The 17106-nt window shown below is 33.9% G+C and overlaps 4 protein-coding genes and 1 non-coding gene across 5 annotated transcripts in view; 3 read left to right on the top strand and 2 right to left on the bottom strand.

Annotated features, from left to right (window-relative positions):
- Window positions 1–6455: 6455 nt before the first annotated feature.
- On the bottom strand, window positions 6456–6980 carry LOC104824527. Its single transcript, XM_010556629.2, has one exon. It carries the CDS (start codon window positions 6915–6917, stop codon window positions 6456–6458), a length of 462 nt encoding a protein of 153 aa, XP_010554931.1. The 5' UTR covers window positions 6918–6980.
- A 2383-nt stretch (window positions 6981–9363) lies between these two features.
- Window positions 9364–11878, top strand: LOC104823416 (actin). Its single transcript, XM_010554981.2, has 5 exons — window positions 9364–9499; window positions 10026–10095; window positions 10379–10772; window positions 10864–11477; window positions 11577–11878. The coding sequence occupies exons 2-5, from the start codon at window positions 10036–10038 to the stop codon at window positions 11640–11642; spliced, it is 1134 nt and encodes a 377-aa protein (XP_010553283.1). The 5' UTR covers window positions 9364–9499; window positions 10026–10035; the 3' UTR covers window positions 11643–11878.
- Window positions 11879–13153: 1275 nt separating this feature from the next.
- On the top strand, window positions 13154–13225 carry TRNAK-UUU. The gene has a single exon. It is a non-coding gene; the product is annotated as a tRNA-Lys (tRNA).
- A 234-nt stretch (window positions 13226–13459) lies between these two features.
- LOC104823415 (uncharacterized protein At5g02240) lies at window positions 13460–15355 on the bottom strand. Its single transcript, XM_010554979.1, has 7 exons — window positions 14980–15355; window positions 14470–14741; window positions 14349–14385; window positions 14159–14256; window positions 14022–14083; window positions 13810–13933; window positions 13460–13723 (listed from the first exon to the last, which is right to left on the bottom strand). The coding sequence occupies exons 1-7, from the start codon at window positions 15251–15253 to the stop codon at window positions 13604–13606; spliced, it is 987 nt and encodes a 328-aa protein (XP_010553281.1). The 5' UTR covers window positions 15254–15355; the 3' UTR covers window positions 13460–13603.
- Window positions 15356–16405: 1050 nt separating this feature from the next.
- LOC104823413 overlaps window positions 16406–17106 on the top strand; it is a 2022-nt gene continuing 1321 nt past the window's right edge. Inside the window, exons 1-2 of the mRNA XM_019203821.1 lie at window positions 16406–16616; window positions 16857–17002. Coding sequence (XP_019059366.1) covers window positions 16531–16616; window positions 16857–17002 — 232 coding nt within the window. The 5' untranslated portion in view covers window positions 16406–16530. The remainder of the gene's footprint in view (window positions 16617–16856; window positions 17003–17106) is intronic.

Here is a 17106-nt window from a genome sequence, read left to right as displayed (position 1 = left end):
ATTATGGTGCATTCAATATCAAAAAATATCTACGTTTCAAAACCATATATTGGATGAAGTGGTTAATATTTTTATTGGTTCATTAAAATCTTTATTTATAATAATTTCAAAGTTTGATTATATTATCACTAATTTTTGGTATACACATTAGAAAAAATATATTTCATTGTTAGTTTTATATAATAAAATCTATATATATAAATAATTTATTACACTATTTTTAGATTATTATAATAAAGTTTTTTAACACATTAATTCAATAATTTGTATATGATTAGATTAAAATTAATTTTAATATATAACAAGTTCATTTTGATCGTAGTTTTATAGATTTATATTAAATTTTTATGGTTATTTTGATATAAAATATTATTAATAGATTATTATCATATAAAAATCTATATATATATATAAAGTTATGTTTAAAAGAATTTGGTAGCATCCTATATGGATATTTTTGTAATTTTCATTGGTTTATCAATTTCTCCATATAAAAAAATAAAATACGTTATCGGAGTAATTGAAAATTTTCAACCATAATTATAGTTTAATGCATCAATTGATATTTAGTGATTAGGTAAACTAAAAGATAAAGAAACGGACGATTCTGAAACGTGGTATTCATTGCTCATCTAATAACCAGATTTATTACATTGAATTCTACAAGTATATATTATCCGAAACTGTGCAGTAGTCTCCAAAATTTGCAGGATTTTCGTGGAAGGATTCAAAAGATTACTACAGACTCGCCCATTATAAATCAAAGACACTCAGGTATTTCTAAATACAATTGGAATTTCATATCTACTTTGGCATTAAACTTCATCTCACCGTAACCAATGTGTTTCCTTAAATCAAGACCATTCTCGAGATTATAATATTATCTCGACAAACAGTCAAGGCCAAAGGTCCTTTCCACCATTTTTTCCCTTAGCCTCCGCATTTTTTTAAATATATTTTACCATGTTTTTGTGGAACAAACTGAAACAATCACTTGTACGCCGATCGATTCTGACGAATTCAGGAGGAAAAGACTCGGAATTTCGAAACAAGAATGGAAATTTTCGAAAAGAAAATGGAATCCGTCAATAGATTCGTTGAGGCTCGATCCAGCTCGAAAGATTCGAGAAATCGAAGAGAAGAAAGTACACATAAATCTAGTAGAAAACACCAGGCATCGATCTGAAAAGCCTACGGGGAAGAAATCAGAGAAAATTTCAGGGGGAAATCCACTTCTCTAATTTTCCCAGATTCTTCCTCTCTTTCAAATCCGCGCAAAGTAGAAACAAAAAAGGGCAGCGATCGAAGGAGAAAAGAGGAAAGAAGAAGAAGAAGAATATCCTCCTGCGGAAGAGTTGATGAGACGAGTAATGAGGAAAAGGGGAAGCGAACAAGCACGAACCCAAATGGAACAGAACCGATGATTATCAGAGGATTTGATAGGAATAGGTAGTTTACCAATATCACCGATCCAAAAAAAATATTAAACACGTTTTTTTTTGTCAAAGGAAACACATCTTTGTTAAATAATATTTTTTTTAAATGAGAAAAAAGAAACAAAATTGGTAGCTGGGAGGAGGAAAAAAATGGTTACGGAGACGTGAAAAGAAAAAGGTCGTGTCAGCCATAAGAACAGTTACCAAAGGGGGAATTGAATAGCCTAAGCAAAATATCAACTCATAACAACAAAATATATTAAAAATATATCGGTTTAACGTGTAATATATATAATAGGATGCATATGTGAGTGTATATACACATTGGAATTGGAACAGAGTCAAGTTGGCAACCAACGAGAAATGAAATTCATATGCTTTTGGCATCCAAGCGACTAGGGGTGGGCGAACGGTCGGTTACGGTTTAATCGGTTACGGTTATTTCGGGTTCGGTTATTTCGGGTTATTAAAACTCATAACCAAACGGTTAATTAATTTTATTCGGTTCGGTTCGGTTCGGTTTCGGTTCGGTTCGGTTCGGTTTTGTCTATTTAAAACTATAACCAAACTTCTAATGTTTATATCAGACAAACTTTAAAAATAATAATAACAATGATAAAATGCGTTTAAAATATAATAAAACAATGATTAAATCAAGAATATAAACATTCATATATGTATATAAATATATATAAATGAAGATATATAAACGGTTCGGTTCGGATTCGGTTAATTCGGTTTATAAAAATTTATAACCAAACGGTTAATAATTTTTAATCGGTTCGGTTCGGTTCGGGTTCGGTTATTTCGGGTTTTAAAAAATCATAACCAAACAGTTATTTAATTTTATTCGGTTCGGTTCGGTTCGGGTATATATCGGTCGGTTCGGTTAATAACCGAAATACCCGAACCGAATGCCCACCCCTACAAGCGACCACACTGCCTTTGCCGTCTGCCCCCTTTCTGTCGTCCTTCCTTATTTACTTACTTTCTTTACAACTCTCTCTCTATATATATAATAGCTATAATTGATAAAAATCAAGGAATAATCACATCACGTTTCCATTAAAATTCTGTTGGGTTGTTTTAATTCGACATTTTTTTATAAAAGAATAACAATCTCTATCTGATTTTTACATTAAATTTAATTTTCAGTAATTTTTTATTTTTATTGATTTTTTTAATAATAATTATTATTATTTTATGCTTTTAATATATTTTAAAAGTATATCTATTTAATTTTTATATCCAATACTCTCACATGTATTTTTTTTTTCATATAATGTTGGATCATGGAACACAAATTGAACAACAAATGATTTTTTAAAATACCAGTTCGGTTTAGTTTTATTTTGATTTGATTTGATTTGATTAGATTCGATCAAATAAGTGAATCCAAATTTTTAAAAAATTATCTCCCATAAGGATGAAAGATTTAGTAAATAAAACATATCACACAATTGATTTTTCAAATTTAATAAATTTTGATGTTTTCGAAAATGGTGATCTTTGTATTCATGTATTGTTTTTTTTTTATTTTGTGGATTTCTATTCGGAGGCGATGACCAATAGAAGTAGGAACAGTTTAGAAATGTTATGATATGCGAAAACGGGTGAAAATTGAGTTGGAAATAAAAATAATGTTCAATCGATAGAAGAAAATGACTTTGCAACAAAATAATGTTTGATTGATTTTAATTATGGACCCTAGAATCTATACATATAAATAATTGTGTTCGAAGGTTTCTGGTGAAGCCACCTCATCTCCATGTCATAATCTATGTGGCATATAATTGGATTATTATTTTTTGTATATAAAAATATACGTTAAAAAACAATGTGGCATATAATACAAAAAATAAGTAATCACATTATGCGGTGATTTTTTAAATTCTTATTGGTCATTTAAATTAATCATTAGTTATGTAAATTTTATTAGATTATACCTAATTTTAAAGAGGTAAAATGTGAAATATATGGATCTTTTCTTAGATATGTAAAACATGAAATGTCAATAGATTATATTTTATACAATTAAAGAGTTAAAATGTGAATAGATTATTTAAATAAAAAGGATTCAATTTTATTATATTAAAATACTATTTTTATCTTAATTTTATATATTATTAAGATATTTATTTAATTACACTTATATTTAAAAAATGATATCCTTATGATTTTATGTTAATAAAAATAACAAAATAAAATATTACATAAAATCTTGAGGACATGATATAAAAAAAACCAATAAATTATTATAATTACAAAAATAAAAAGTTCTTAAATAATAAAGGGAACGGTTACAGAAATAAAAAAACTGCTTGCTATTCTCTCAAGGAATGAGAATGTTTCATTATAATGGGAGTAAATGGACAAATAAATGATATTTAGTGGAATAAACATTAAAAAAAGAAAATTAAAACAAAATAATGTATCGTGACTAAGATGCTAAAACGCCATATTCAGTAATACTACATTTACTATTTGTTATTTTTCTAATAAATTTCAATTTGTTGTGTTATTTCATAGTTTACAATCCGATTATGTTTGTGTTCAAATCTTTGGTTTGTTATTCATGTTGGATGGTTGATGAGTATTAGGTTAGGAGTACGAAGATCAGTAAACGAATGAAGACGCTTCAAGCTTTGGTTGCGAACATGGATAAGGTTTAGATATTTTCCTTCAGTTCGGTTTCTTTTTTTTCTACTTAAGATTTGATTTATAAGTATTTGTTTTTGTTCTTCAGCAAACGAACACCGTGGATATGCTCGATCTCGCCGATGACCACATTAAAGATCTCCAAGAAACGCGTAAGGGTACATTTCATGGACCGACGCTCAGTGCTGCTGGACTTAGAAAAAAATATAAATGAGGGCACTGATTTTATATATATCATTTTATGGAATCAAATGTTATTTTATGGGGGCATAGGGTAATTTTTTCCATAATTTTACAAAAATTGCCTAAGAATTACTTAATTTTTTGAATTAGAGTGGGGGCCTGTGCCCCCACACCTCCTAACCTAGATCCGCCCCTGACGCTGAATGAAACTTGTATGACATAATGCAATATTACTCGCAAATTTGTTGGTCGAGAGACCAACCCTTAAAACTCATTGATATACTAATCGACATATGATTCTATATACAAGTTTATTTCAGCGGAAAAGTCGAAGCTTAGCTGACGAGACACCTAAAAAAACACGTCTCTTCACACTGCCTTACTTTTTTTGGTTCTTCTCTGCACTTGTATGGTAATTGGGGATGAACTTCTCACCCCCATCATTTTCATATATACTTTATATATGTATGCTTCAACAATTGTTTCAGGTTTGGCTAAGAGTTTTTCTTCGATACTCTCTTTTATTGTAGTTTTTCCTGTTATATCTGGTCTCGAGTTATCAACGTCTAAAGAACACCATAAATGTAAATTGGAAGGAATCTGGTTGATGTAAAGAAACGCAAAGCCAAGAAGGAAGAGGTGGACAACATCCAATGCCACATCTGATGGAGCCTATGAGCAAATCAAGTAACACAAACACACATCACTCTCCTTCTAACTTTTTTTTATCTACAAATACGCAAAAAAATTCAGAATCATGAAAATAGAATCATTTGTATATATTTTGTGAGCCAAGGAAGCATCAAACCGATGACCATCTATTAGATTGTCCGGATCTATAACAACGGTATGTTTGAAGGATTTAGACAAGATAGAAGAAACAGATGGACAAGACAAGATAGAGAATTTGCAAGGCCATGATAATGACATATACAAAAAGGCCGTAAAATGGCTGAAGATTTATTGGTTGGACAATATGTATATGTAAAAATTATAATAAAACTAAATGTTTAGATTTTCTTAAGATAAAATGGAAAAATAAATAACTAAAAATGAAATGATTATTTTTAATGAAATAAAAAATTATAATAAACTAAATGATAAGATTTTATTTTATTTTTAATTGAGAAATGAGTAATTGAAATGGAATAATAAGAGAAATTTAGCAAAATAGATTTTTTCAATAACAGAAATAATTAATTTGAATTCATATATTTTAGATCTTATAAAGTCACAACTAAATGGTTATTTAATTTTGTTACGTTCGTTTAGTTTTATATATTTAAAATTTATATGTTCATTTATATGTATGTATGATATAATAAAAATGGTTTTGTATAAAAATATTTTTAATATAATGATCTCTATATTCTTTCATTTCTTCGTTTCTTCTATATATGTATATTGATTTAATACTATAATTTAACTTTACATATAATATATTATTATTATTATTATTATTATTATTATTATTATTATTATTATTATTATTATTATTATCATCATCATCATCATCATCATCTTCTTGTAACTATTTTTTTAGAGATCGAATAACACAACATATGGGAATAAATATATGGAAAATAAATAATTAATAAATTTATTCAACACATATATAAAAATAATTGTATACTATAACAATACAATGATATTTATATTATTTCATTTTTGATATATACATATGTTTATTGATATAATAATACAATTTAACTTTACATAATATATATATCAATTTCTATTGTGTTTATATCAATAATTTTTTAAACAATTAAATATTTTATATTAAAATAATAAACCGCGCATCGCGCGGGTCTTATCTAGTTTAAATAAAGATTGACTTTTTTTTGTGTTTGGGAATATTTTCTATTTTATAAATATAAAAATACTTACAGAATTACAATATCAAATCATACTTTAAATTAAAACGCTAAATGCAATATGTACAAAACCTCGACCATGTGTTTATGGACGGAAGACTTGAAGACTGGTCAGAGCTATTAATTGAATATTGAATTTTAACAATATTTGGATTTTTGGAAATTATAACATTATGTTATTTCTTGCTTTTTTTTCCTCTCTAAATCCAGAAAGTTAAAAAAAAAAAAACTTTGATTATTAGAGAGCAGCAGATGATTAACAAAGGCGTTAAATTGTTACCCAAAATAATTATAATAATTATCAAACTCGTACGATTGTATCTCCGTCGTCTGCTTCTACTGTCATCCTCTTCGTCGCGGTCTTTTGCAAATCTGTGAAAAAAGAGCCGATCATATCTTCCGGCAGAAACTCAAGGCGTCTCCGGCAAGATCCTCTTTTAATAACTGAAAAAGCGGATAGCCCCGGTCTGTCTTTCATCGGCGCCGCCGGACATTCTCCGATCTCCGGTACTCTGTTTTCCGGCCGAGTCGGCGTCTTGAATCCGTCGCCGCCATCGTCCACTTCTGGACGAACCTCATGACCATCTTCTTCATCTTCTTCTTCTTCTTCTTCTTCTGATCTCTTCCGTTTCAGGGGAATCTCGAACTTGGGTTTGTCGGAAACTTCATCCGCTCCGTTTTCTTCGTTTTCTCTCCACCATTCTTCTTCCCTGCGACAATCCTCCGGCGATGAAACCTCGGAAGTTACGAGTTGTTCCGACATACCCAGAATCTTAAAACTCGAGAAACTGACAAAAGTTGTTCCAAAAAAGCAAATGTGTTTCGAGTGTTGTTCCCGAGAGAGAGAGAGAGAGAGAGGAAGAAGAAGAAGAAGAAGAAGAAGAAGAAGAAGAAGAAGAAGAAGAAGAAGAAGAATGGTGTGGATGGATAGATACAACGTGGGATTGAATATTAATCACGGAATTTGTTATTTTTCCTTTTTTATTTTGCGATCTTTGGACTTATTTTTGCGTTTCAGTTAGTTTTTGCTTTTCTCATTCAGCTAAAATCTCCCGCGAGAGGGAGAGAGAGACGGAGGTTGGAGCGAGTCTATTGTGTTCGTTGAGCATCAAAGTCTCTGATTCGTAGAGAGGGATTCCGCCACTTGACGTAATATATCATATATATATATATATATATAACATGACCTGGACGAATAAATCGTATATCGTATCGCTTTTTGAGCTAAGCCTCTCTCACAAAGTAACTAATGTTTTATGTCATATTCCTTAAAACTCAGATTTATTACCACCTAATTACAATTTGATTCCAAATTAATCATTAGATTTTTATTAAGAATAATATGGATAAGATATACAGAATTTTCATAACCGTATATTCATATTAGTGATCGAATTTCATTTCATAATTATTACGCTCCATAGGACATATCAATACATAATTATAATTATGCAAAAATTCGTTTGGAACTGTAAATCATTCATAAAACAAGATTTTTAACAAATAAAATAGGAAAAGCAATGCGGACGAGCCGGGGATGAACATGGGAGCGGAGAACGGCCTTGAACGTGCCTTCTTCGAGTCACAGAAGACGCGTTCAATCTGAGTGCACGTCCGTCCATCCGAGCATGCGCTCGGTCCGAACATTTGTCGGTTCGTTCGAGCACCTATCCATCACAAGGCTTTACCTGTTGTTACAGACAATCTGTTCGGACTAAATTGTACATGGTTCATCCCAACGGAATAATTTTTAAAAAAATTTATTTTTCGCCATTTAGGATATTCAAAATCTTTTGAGTATAATTGGACTTATTAAAAGGGCTAGTGAACGTCTGATTTTACCATATTTTGAGAGTGTCTCTTTGAAATTTATGTAAGAACTAGCATCCAAACTCCTTATATCATGTAAGTGTTATTCGACTTATTAAGTACTAACAGCAAGTGTTTGTGGCATCTTTACTATTTCTAGTGTTTCTTATACGAATTCACCGTGAATTTGGAGATTTTTTCATCTATGGTTTGATTTTGAGAACGTCATTTGTGAACCATATCAGTGTAAATTCATCTATAATTTCAAGAGGTATATATAGGTGAAAATGGTCATATTTATATTTATATTCGTATATATAATTTTTTATATTCGGAGAATTCAATGAAAACAAAGTATGAATTGGTATATAGACAAAGAACATTTGCATAATCCTTAAAAAAAAAAATACAAAACAAAGAAAAACAAAACCAGATCAATATCGGAAATGGACGACGACACTGTGTTCCTAAACATTAAAGTCCAAAATGCATTCTTATTTATATTCGTAGTTTTACCAAAAAAAAAAAAAAGAAATTATGACGCACATTTAAACACTTCTTATTATCGATATTACTAAAACCTATTATCTTATAAATTACTATAGTATCAAGATCTAAAGTCGTTTTCTGAATTTAACATTGGCTCTTCTAGTCTTGTACCCTCTACTTTGAGAGTTATGAAAATATAAATGAAATATATAAATTATAGTTTGTGTGAATTATGAAGTTTTTGTTTATTATATTATTTTTTATTAAATTAATTATAAGATTTATTATATAATATTTTTTTTGTTAATGTATGCTTTAAATATGAAGCTTTTATTATTTTGACGCAGGTGTCCCAATTTATCCCACATTTTGTCAAAAGTTGAATTCGAATTGAATTGTAGGGTTTGATTGACTAGTATCCAAAGCTTTTAAATAGTTTTTACATAAGTATTTTAATTATTTTAATTTTCTTTACTAAATCTGCTTCAATAAAAGTATCTCTATTCAATTTTTTATATTATTTTCTATTTTAAATTTAACTACAATAATTATATATTTAATTTTTCAATTATTTTATATTTAATTTAAATTCACTAATAAAATTATATAAAATCCAAGTATATTTAATTTATATATAACTATGGTTCAATTCAAATCGAAAATAGATGTATATTATACCAAAAAATTATCCTCAATTATTTTATAACAAGGGGGAATATTAAAATTAAAGCCGCTTTGGTAAATAATTATATTGTAACCAAAGGGGGGGAAAACCTAATCATCATTCATCACATTGGCAAAAACTAAAAAGCAGTGAGGGGTAAAATCGTAATATCCTCCAGAATAGAACCGGAAAACGAGGTGAGCCGGTTTCGAAGCCTTCGGACCCGTTTCCTATTTACTCATCCCATTTCTTCAGCCTCCTATCGCTTCCTCCATTTCTCTCCACTGTCGTTTTTTTCCCTTCAATCGACAAGAAAAAAAAAAGTTATTGGCGATCGATCCTCCGTCTCTGAGAAAGTTATCGTCTTTTGCTTCCAATTCCCGGTAAAATTTTGGCTTCTTTTGTGTTTGCCTTTCGATCTGGATGGCTTCGTTACGTTCCTTCATCGATTTGATTGACAGTGTCATCTCGGTTCGTATTTCGTGATTTCCGTTCTGGGTTTTCGTTTTTCCGGTTTTTGCGTTAATGGATTGATGATGGTGTTGCGTTGGATCGATCGGGAAAACCGAAAGCCCATGAATCGATCTTCGATCTGGGATTGTTAAACAGTCGATCGCCTTTTCATAGATCGTTATTTTGCTTAAATCAAGTAATTTGAAGTTTAACTGTGATGTTTTCAGCTGCGTGTTTTTATTTTCCTTGGTAATGTTGCTTAATTTCACAATATCGATATAATGTGATTCTGGATCTCGAAAATTCGTCTCCTTTTGTTTGTTTATGATCCTTTTAGGCTTGATTTTTCTTCCTAGGATCTCTGATTTCGTTTTTGTTTGATGCCAAATTTGTTCTTTACAATCTATTCGCGTAGTGAGTTTGGGGAAATCTGAAATCTTGTAATTTTCTTTGCAGAAAGTAGAACATGGCCGACGGTGAGGACATTCAACCCCTTGTTTGCGACAATGGAACTGGAATGGTCAAGGTATTCTAAAACTACAATGTCTGCTTTCAGTGATCACTTGTGTATCTTCAATGTTTGATCTTTCAATCTGTCTTTGGTTTTCTCCAATATGTTCCTGAATCTGAAACTTCATGGTGTTGCGTTTGATGAATCGGATCTAACATGATAAGCATTGACATAGACAACTATTTTCATGATTTGGAGATGTATCATATCATATGTGTAGCTTAGTGTTCTTCATTTGAAGTATAGTGTATAAGTATTCCATGTCTAAGTTCATGTTGTGTATTGCTTGTTTGCTTAGGCTGGATTTGCTGGGGATGATGCACCAAGGGCTGTGTTCCCTAGCATTGTGGGCAGACCTCGTCATACCGGAGTGATGGTGGGAATGGGGCAGAAGGATGCTTATGTCGGTGACGAAGCTCAATCCAAGCGTGGTATTTTAACCCTAAAATACCCAATTGAGCACGGGATTGTCAGCAACTGGGACGATATGGAGAAGATTTGGCACCACACTTTCTACAACGAGCTTCGTGTTGCTCCTGAAGAGCACCCCATTCTTCTCACCGAAGCACCTCTAAACCCGAAAGCTAACCGTGAGAAGATGACCCAGATCATGTTTGAGACTTTCAATGCCCCGGCCATGTATGTGGCCATTCAGGCCGTCCTTTCCCTTTATGCCAGTGGTCGTACTACCGGTGAGTGAGATTTTCCATTTCCAAAAGTTGAGTTTTCATTTCAAGAAAATCTGGTGCCCCTTGTGTGGTAAAGCTCGTAATTTCTGTGCAGGTATTGTCCTCGATTCTGGAGATGGTGTGAGCCACACCGTCCCTATCTATGAGGGGTATGCACTTCCCCATGCCATCCTACGTCTCGACCTTGCGGGCCGTGACCTAACGGATGCCCTGATGAAGATCCTAACAGAGCGTGGTTACTCATTTACCACCACAGCCGAGCGTGAAATCGTCAGAGACATAAAGGAGAAGCTCTCCTACATTGCCCTTGACTATGAGCAGGAGCTCGAGACATCCAAAACTAGCTCTGCTGTGGAGAAGAACTACGAGCTGCCCGATGGGCAGGTGATCACCATCGGGTCTGAGAGGTTCCGCTGCCCGGAGGTTCTTTTCCAACCATCTATGATCGGTATGGAAGCTGCTGGTATCCATGAAACAACCTACAACTCCATAATGAAGTGTGACGTCGATATCAGAAAGGATTTGTACGGTAACATTGTGCTCAGTGGTGGAACCACTATGTTCCCCGGAATTGCTGACAGGATGAGCAAAGAGATCACTGCTTTGGCTCCGAGCAGCATGAAGATTAAGGTTGTTGCCCCGCCCGAGAGGAAATACTCCGTCTGGATTGGAGGGTCCATCTTGGCCTCCCTCAGTACCTTCCAGCAGGTACGATCCGATCAAGCATTCACATCGATATCTGTTTTCTCTTGTTAAACCAATTGGTTTTTCCTCTGAATATGATTTCGGATTATGATCTTTTTGCAGATGTGGATCGCGAAGGCCGAGTACGATGAGTCTGGCCCGTCGATTGTGCACCGGAAATGCTTCTGAGCTCAAAGTTGAAACCTTTCCAGAGGAAGAAACGTTGAGGGTTTTCTAATTATCCGCTTCTGGGTTAATCTTTTCGTTTCGCTGCTCGTTGTTTTTTGTTCTTCATTATCCTTGGATTCCGACCAGAGACTTAAAATCTTTTTGAAGAACTTGTCTGTTTGTAGTATTACTATTGAAATCCTGGATTGCTCCCTATTGGCTGTTTAGTGAATAAGAACTTCTCTTTTTTGGAAGAATTTTTTTTCTAGTTCTTTCTGTTTCTACATCGTTTGAATAGTAACAAAAATTACATAATAAACCCATTTCTCAGAACATGACAAAAAAAAAAACAGACAAAAGCTTAGGACTGGGCATTTAAACCCGTTACCCCGGGTAAATGGATACCCGATCTCGTGGGTACCCGAAAAACGGGTATTCGACATCTAACGAAGATAAAAACGAGTATTAAAAACTAGAATACCCGTCATACGAGTTTGGATTCGGGTTTTACATATTGAAATAACGGGTATCCGTGGGTATCCGTATATATATTAAAATTACAAAATTAACCTTATATTTTTAATATAATTTCGAAAATACTTAGATTATTTTTACTTATCTTTAGGATTATATATTAGATTTTTAAGTTTTGATGGATTCATCTTCAAATCATTGTGTATTTTTGAAAATGTTTCTAGGATTCTATGCATATTATTATATTTTAAGAATTTTTAAATTTAAAAATATATTTTTGGAATAAAATATGTATATTTTTATTGATTATTTGATTTAATTTGATATTGTTTAATATTTTATATACGGGTACGGGTACTCGCGGGTACTCGTCTTTTAGTTATGGGTATCCGTTGGACGGGTACGCGGATGTTGTGAGATAGTGATAAAGATAGTATTTCTCTAAAATCTGCGAAGACGAAAACGAAGACGGATATCTCAAAAAACGTGAGTAGAAAAGCTTACATTACATTACAGGAACTCACTTCCAAGTTCCAAAAGGGTTCGCCTGTTTCGCCAGTCACGGCCTGCAAACCCATCCTATAATCACGAGATTTATGATTTTTCAACATATATAAATGTTTTTTTCTAGAAACAAAATCAACAGGCAACTACTGTTAATATTTATATGAAAATTGATGTGGTAAAAAATATTTGACTTACATTCTCGTTGTTAAAAAAATACGAAACTTTTATTTGAAAATTTTATTTTCATTTATCTTTTTTAATTCTATTTATTTTCGACTTAGATTACTTAATTTAACTAAAATTATATCTATTTTTCAGATTTAACTCATTTTATTCAATTCAATTGGTTTTCTATATATATCAAAATGGCTATATATAAAAATGATGGAGAAACCGAATTTCGAATTTTCGAGCATAAGAAAAATAGAGAGATAAACTAATGACAAAAGAATAGGTAAAAAACAGCAATGAATTACAGGCGTGTGAAGATTCTATTGGTCACATCAGATTTAATATCAACTATAGATTTATATAAAGAAATGAATGCATATGCCGTCTTAGCTCAGCGGTAGAGCGCGTGGCTTTTAACCACGTGGTCGTGGGTTCGATCCCCACAGACGGCGTCATTTTATTCATTTTCCCTGGCAATGTCGTATCATATCTACTTATTTTTTCTCTGCTTCACATTTTTTTTAATTTGGTAAATTCCGAGAAATAAAAAGCATGTCTACCCTAGCAAGAACCAAAATTACTCAACACAAAGGAAATGCTTACTCGTAGATATTTTTATTTCTATTTGAAGAATACACTACTGCTTGGATATTTGCTAATCTCTTGAGTTTGTTGGAGTGTTGCTCTTCAGTCTTCAATGCACTAAAATTAAAGGACAAAACCCTTGGAAATACAGAAAGAGCCGTTAAGACAAAAGGGTGTCTACTGCATTAAATGGACAGTAGTAGTTCTCTCAACTCTGAATCTAAAAACAGGAACAAACAGAAAGATCAGAACCGGGACGTTACTTGTGCGAAGAGTGACTTGAAATCTTTCGTTGGAGTTCCAGTCCCCTCCGGCTTGGAGGCCAGATCTATTGCTTTGTTTTTCGCCTCCTCCAACTGCAATGCCTGCTCATACAGGACAGAACAGGGATCAAGAACTGAAAATTTTGTCTAAACAAGTTTATGTGATCTTTTATTCCTTATGAACTTGCCTGGATGCAGACTTCTGCTACATCAGCCCTCGCGATCGTTCTCGTGTCCGTCTCGAGAAGCTCATCGTCTTTCCCCACGAGCAATTCTCGGATTCCACCTTCCTTATCCTGCAGACCACCGGCCCTGATTCGAATGCATTATCATCAGATCATACACAGAACAGAAGCAACAACATTCCTGCATTGTAACAAATTCAAGTATATGAAACCACCTGACTATTGTGTAGGGGACACCAGAATCTGCCAAATATTGCTCGGCCTTCCTCTTCCATACCTAGAATTTTGCAGAAGGGTTCTAAAAGATTGTTGCAATATGCTATATAAACTCTTCCAAGAGTGATGAACTTACCAGAATATTGCCATTGCCAATGCTGTTCAGAGGGTTATTAAGATTTGTTCCTCCCATTGACCCAACCAAGACAATCTGCTTAACTCCAGCAGCCATGGCTGTTCAACAAAGGCCATTACCGGCACCTCAGCCAAGCACGCATACCAGGAAACCGGGTTAAAACACAATGACAGGAATACAGATTACAAACCTGCGTCTATCTGATTCTTCTGACCAATCCAGTCAACCTAAAATCACAAAAAGATAACGAGTTGATATCAGAATGATGTTTGAGAACTTTAAAAGAGACCAGAGAGTCCACAAGTAGTCACCTGTTCTGGATAAGCCCCATCTTCGAAGTAGAACTCTGGTCTTCCGCCTTTGGTAGGATCAAAACCGGGTTTCATTTTAGGGACAGCACTAGTGAGAATGATAAGGGCATCGATTCCTTGGACCGCAGGAGCAATGGCGGCAGCGTCTCTGATATCTCCGACATAGACATCATCCTCTCCGCCAATCTTCTCCTTGCTCTCATCAGTCCTAACCAGACCCCTTGCCACGAACTGGTCGGGTCTCTCCTTTAGTTTCGTGTACACAATCTGCCCTGTCCATTTTCAACGAGAGATGCATATATTCAAAACAAGCGTACAGAGTGACAAGATTTTGGAGCATTTCAGACCCCATTGATGTACGGAACGTATCAACATTTAGCTTGATAACTCGCACAAATCTTCCGTATTCTCGAATTGCACAAGGTCGTTCCTGAGAAAATCTAAATCTTCTTCATGTTCCACGCAAACATCATTGGACACAGGAGAGAGGAAGAGAGAGAGAGAGAGAACCTGTCCTTCCGCCGGCGCCGGTAACCAGGACGGTTCGAGGTTCTGCAATGGCTGCAGCGGCAACAACAACCGACATTCTGCTAAACTTTGCGACACACTTTCTCCGACCAGAACAAGACTTCAGATCCCAAACCGAAGAACCAGAGCGAAGAGACGACAAACACGACAGAGATGGAGAACGATGTACTGACACCGACGAACAAGTCACAATGCCGGATTTATAACCAGAAACCGGAACGACCGGGGGAGATACGAGCGTCATCATCGTCTCCATTGTTAGAAGTCAGCAGCGGTTTACTCTACCGGTAGTGAAATCTTCGGCGCCGGTGATTGCGACTTCGCCGGAAACTTCTCTTCCCCCCTTCTCGTTGTGTTGTCATATGATTAGAGCGAAAGGCACCTTATCTTGTCTCCTGATGTGCCACGTCACCTTATCTTTTTGAATTTTCACTTTCCAATCGTGTTATCCCACGCGCCTATAAACTCACGCGCTTTCTACGGGTCTTTCATAGGCCCGTTTCAATTGTAATGGGCTGAGTCTAATTTCTTAAAACGAGCGCTTCATTTTTTCCGGTAGTAAATTGATTCCGTAACCTAATATTATACTGAAATAAATTAAAAACTACCAAATATCTCACAGATTTATAAACTAATATTATTCTGAAATAAAATATTAAAATATTGTATAAAGTCTATACATTTCTTTTATAAATTTTCATTATATTAAAATAAAATATTTTTGGAAAATATACAAACAATCTATATATTGTATTATATGATTTCTGGTTTGTTTTCGTTATTTTAAAATAAAATGTGTGGTAGTTTAAAGGGTATTATTGTGATGTCTGATAGTTATACTATTAATTTCATATGTGCAGATGTTCTTCGACGACAGTGTCAGAAACATACAAGCCGCCGTTTCTTTATTGTAAGATTTTGGATTATTTGTTCTTTCGTCAAATCTCAAAAGTTTTGGTTTTTGCTCTTTCATTTGTTAGAAATCTCATAGCTGTATACTTTTTTTTTTAAGATTACATTTTTTCATGTCTTGTTAGAAAGTGTTTCATGTCATAGTTCATGTTTAGATTTTTTTTTCAGAAAAATTATACATATTTATGATTGATTATATTTCGATTCAGGTAGATTTATTGATTTTATATTTGATACGGTTGTCAAGTTTTCCTGGATTTTAAAAACATCATAACCATTGAAATCTTATATTATATATTACATTCGATTCGAATATGTGTTTCAGCAGAAATGGTACCCAATAGTGTCCTAACATGGATTGAATCAACTGTGCGCCGATAGTTGTGGTTTCATAATGCATCTTTCACATATGGGGATTTATTGAAAAAGGCCCAAATGAGTAATACGCCGTCGTTTCAGTTATGATGCCATCCCCACCCCCAGATATTTTCTCCTTTGTGGATAAAGAATCGCCGACATATTCCTGCAACCGGGGCAGCTAAACCACGCTTTTGGCGATGTCTACATATAAAGATATCTCCGAATTCGGTTCAAGTTGAGATCTTTTGGTAGTCTTGGAGAATGGTGAAAGAAGGGCCGAACTGGGAAGGATTGCTCAAATGGAGCCTCTCCCATTCCGACGGCGCCACTTCTTCTCGCCATTTGAGGTATCCGTACGAGCGTCTTCCATTGGAGAATCCTTTTGTCTCTTTTTTGAATCTTGCCTCTTGATTCGATGAGTTTGATCTGAGAAACCAAGAAACAGAGAGTGCGATTCTGGTTAATCAATAGCGCTTGAATCTGATCGCTTATGAAGAACCCTGTTTTTTCTTTTCAAGTTCCGTATCCGTAGTTTTATAAGAAGAATTTTTGTATGAGTGATGAAAATGTGAACGTGGTGGGGGCAGCGAGGAAGATAGGAGATGGTTCATGGAGGCAATGCAATCTCATACGATAGATGCGATTTCACGGATGAGAGAGATATCGCACATCATGAAGATGCCTCACCATATTTTGGTCTCTCAAGGAGTCACCATTGATGACATCGAAGGTTTCCCACTTTACCCTTTTAAGCGTTTCTCTGCAAATACAGAGAGTTGATGAAAAAGATTGAATTTTTGTTCTTTTTGGGTTTGGGCAGGAATGCTGGATGAGCTG

The sequence above is a fragment of the Tarenaya hassleriana genome, unplaced genomic scaffold (genome assembly GCF_000463585.1).
Source record: "Tarenaya hassleriana unplaced genomic scaffold, ASM46358v1 Cleome4, whole genome shotgun sequence".
NCBI lineage: Eukaryota > Viridiplantae > Streptophyta > Magnoliopsida > Brassicales > Cleomaceae > Tarenaya > Tarenaya hassleriana.
This window is presented reverse-complemented; position numbering and strand designations above follow the sequence as displayed.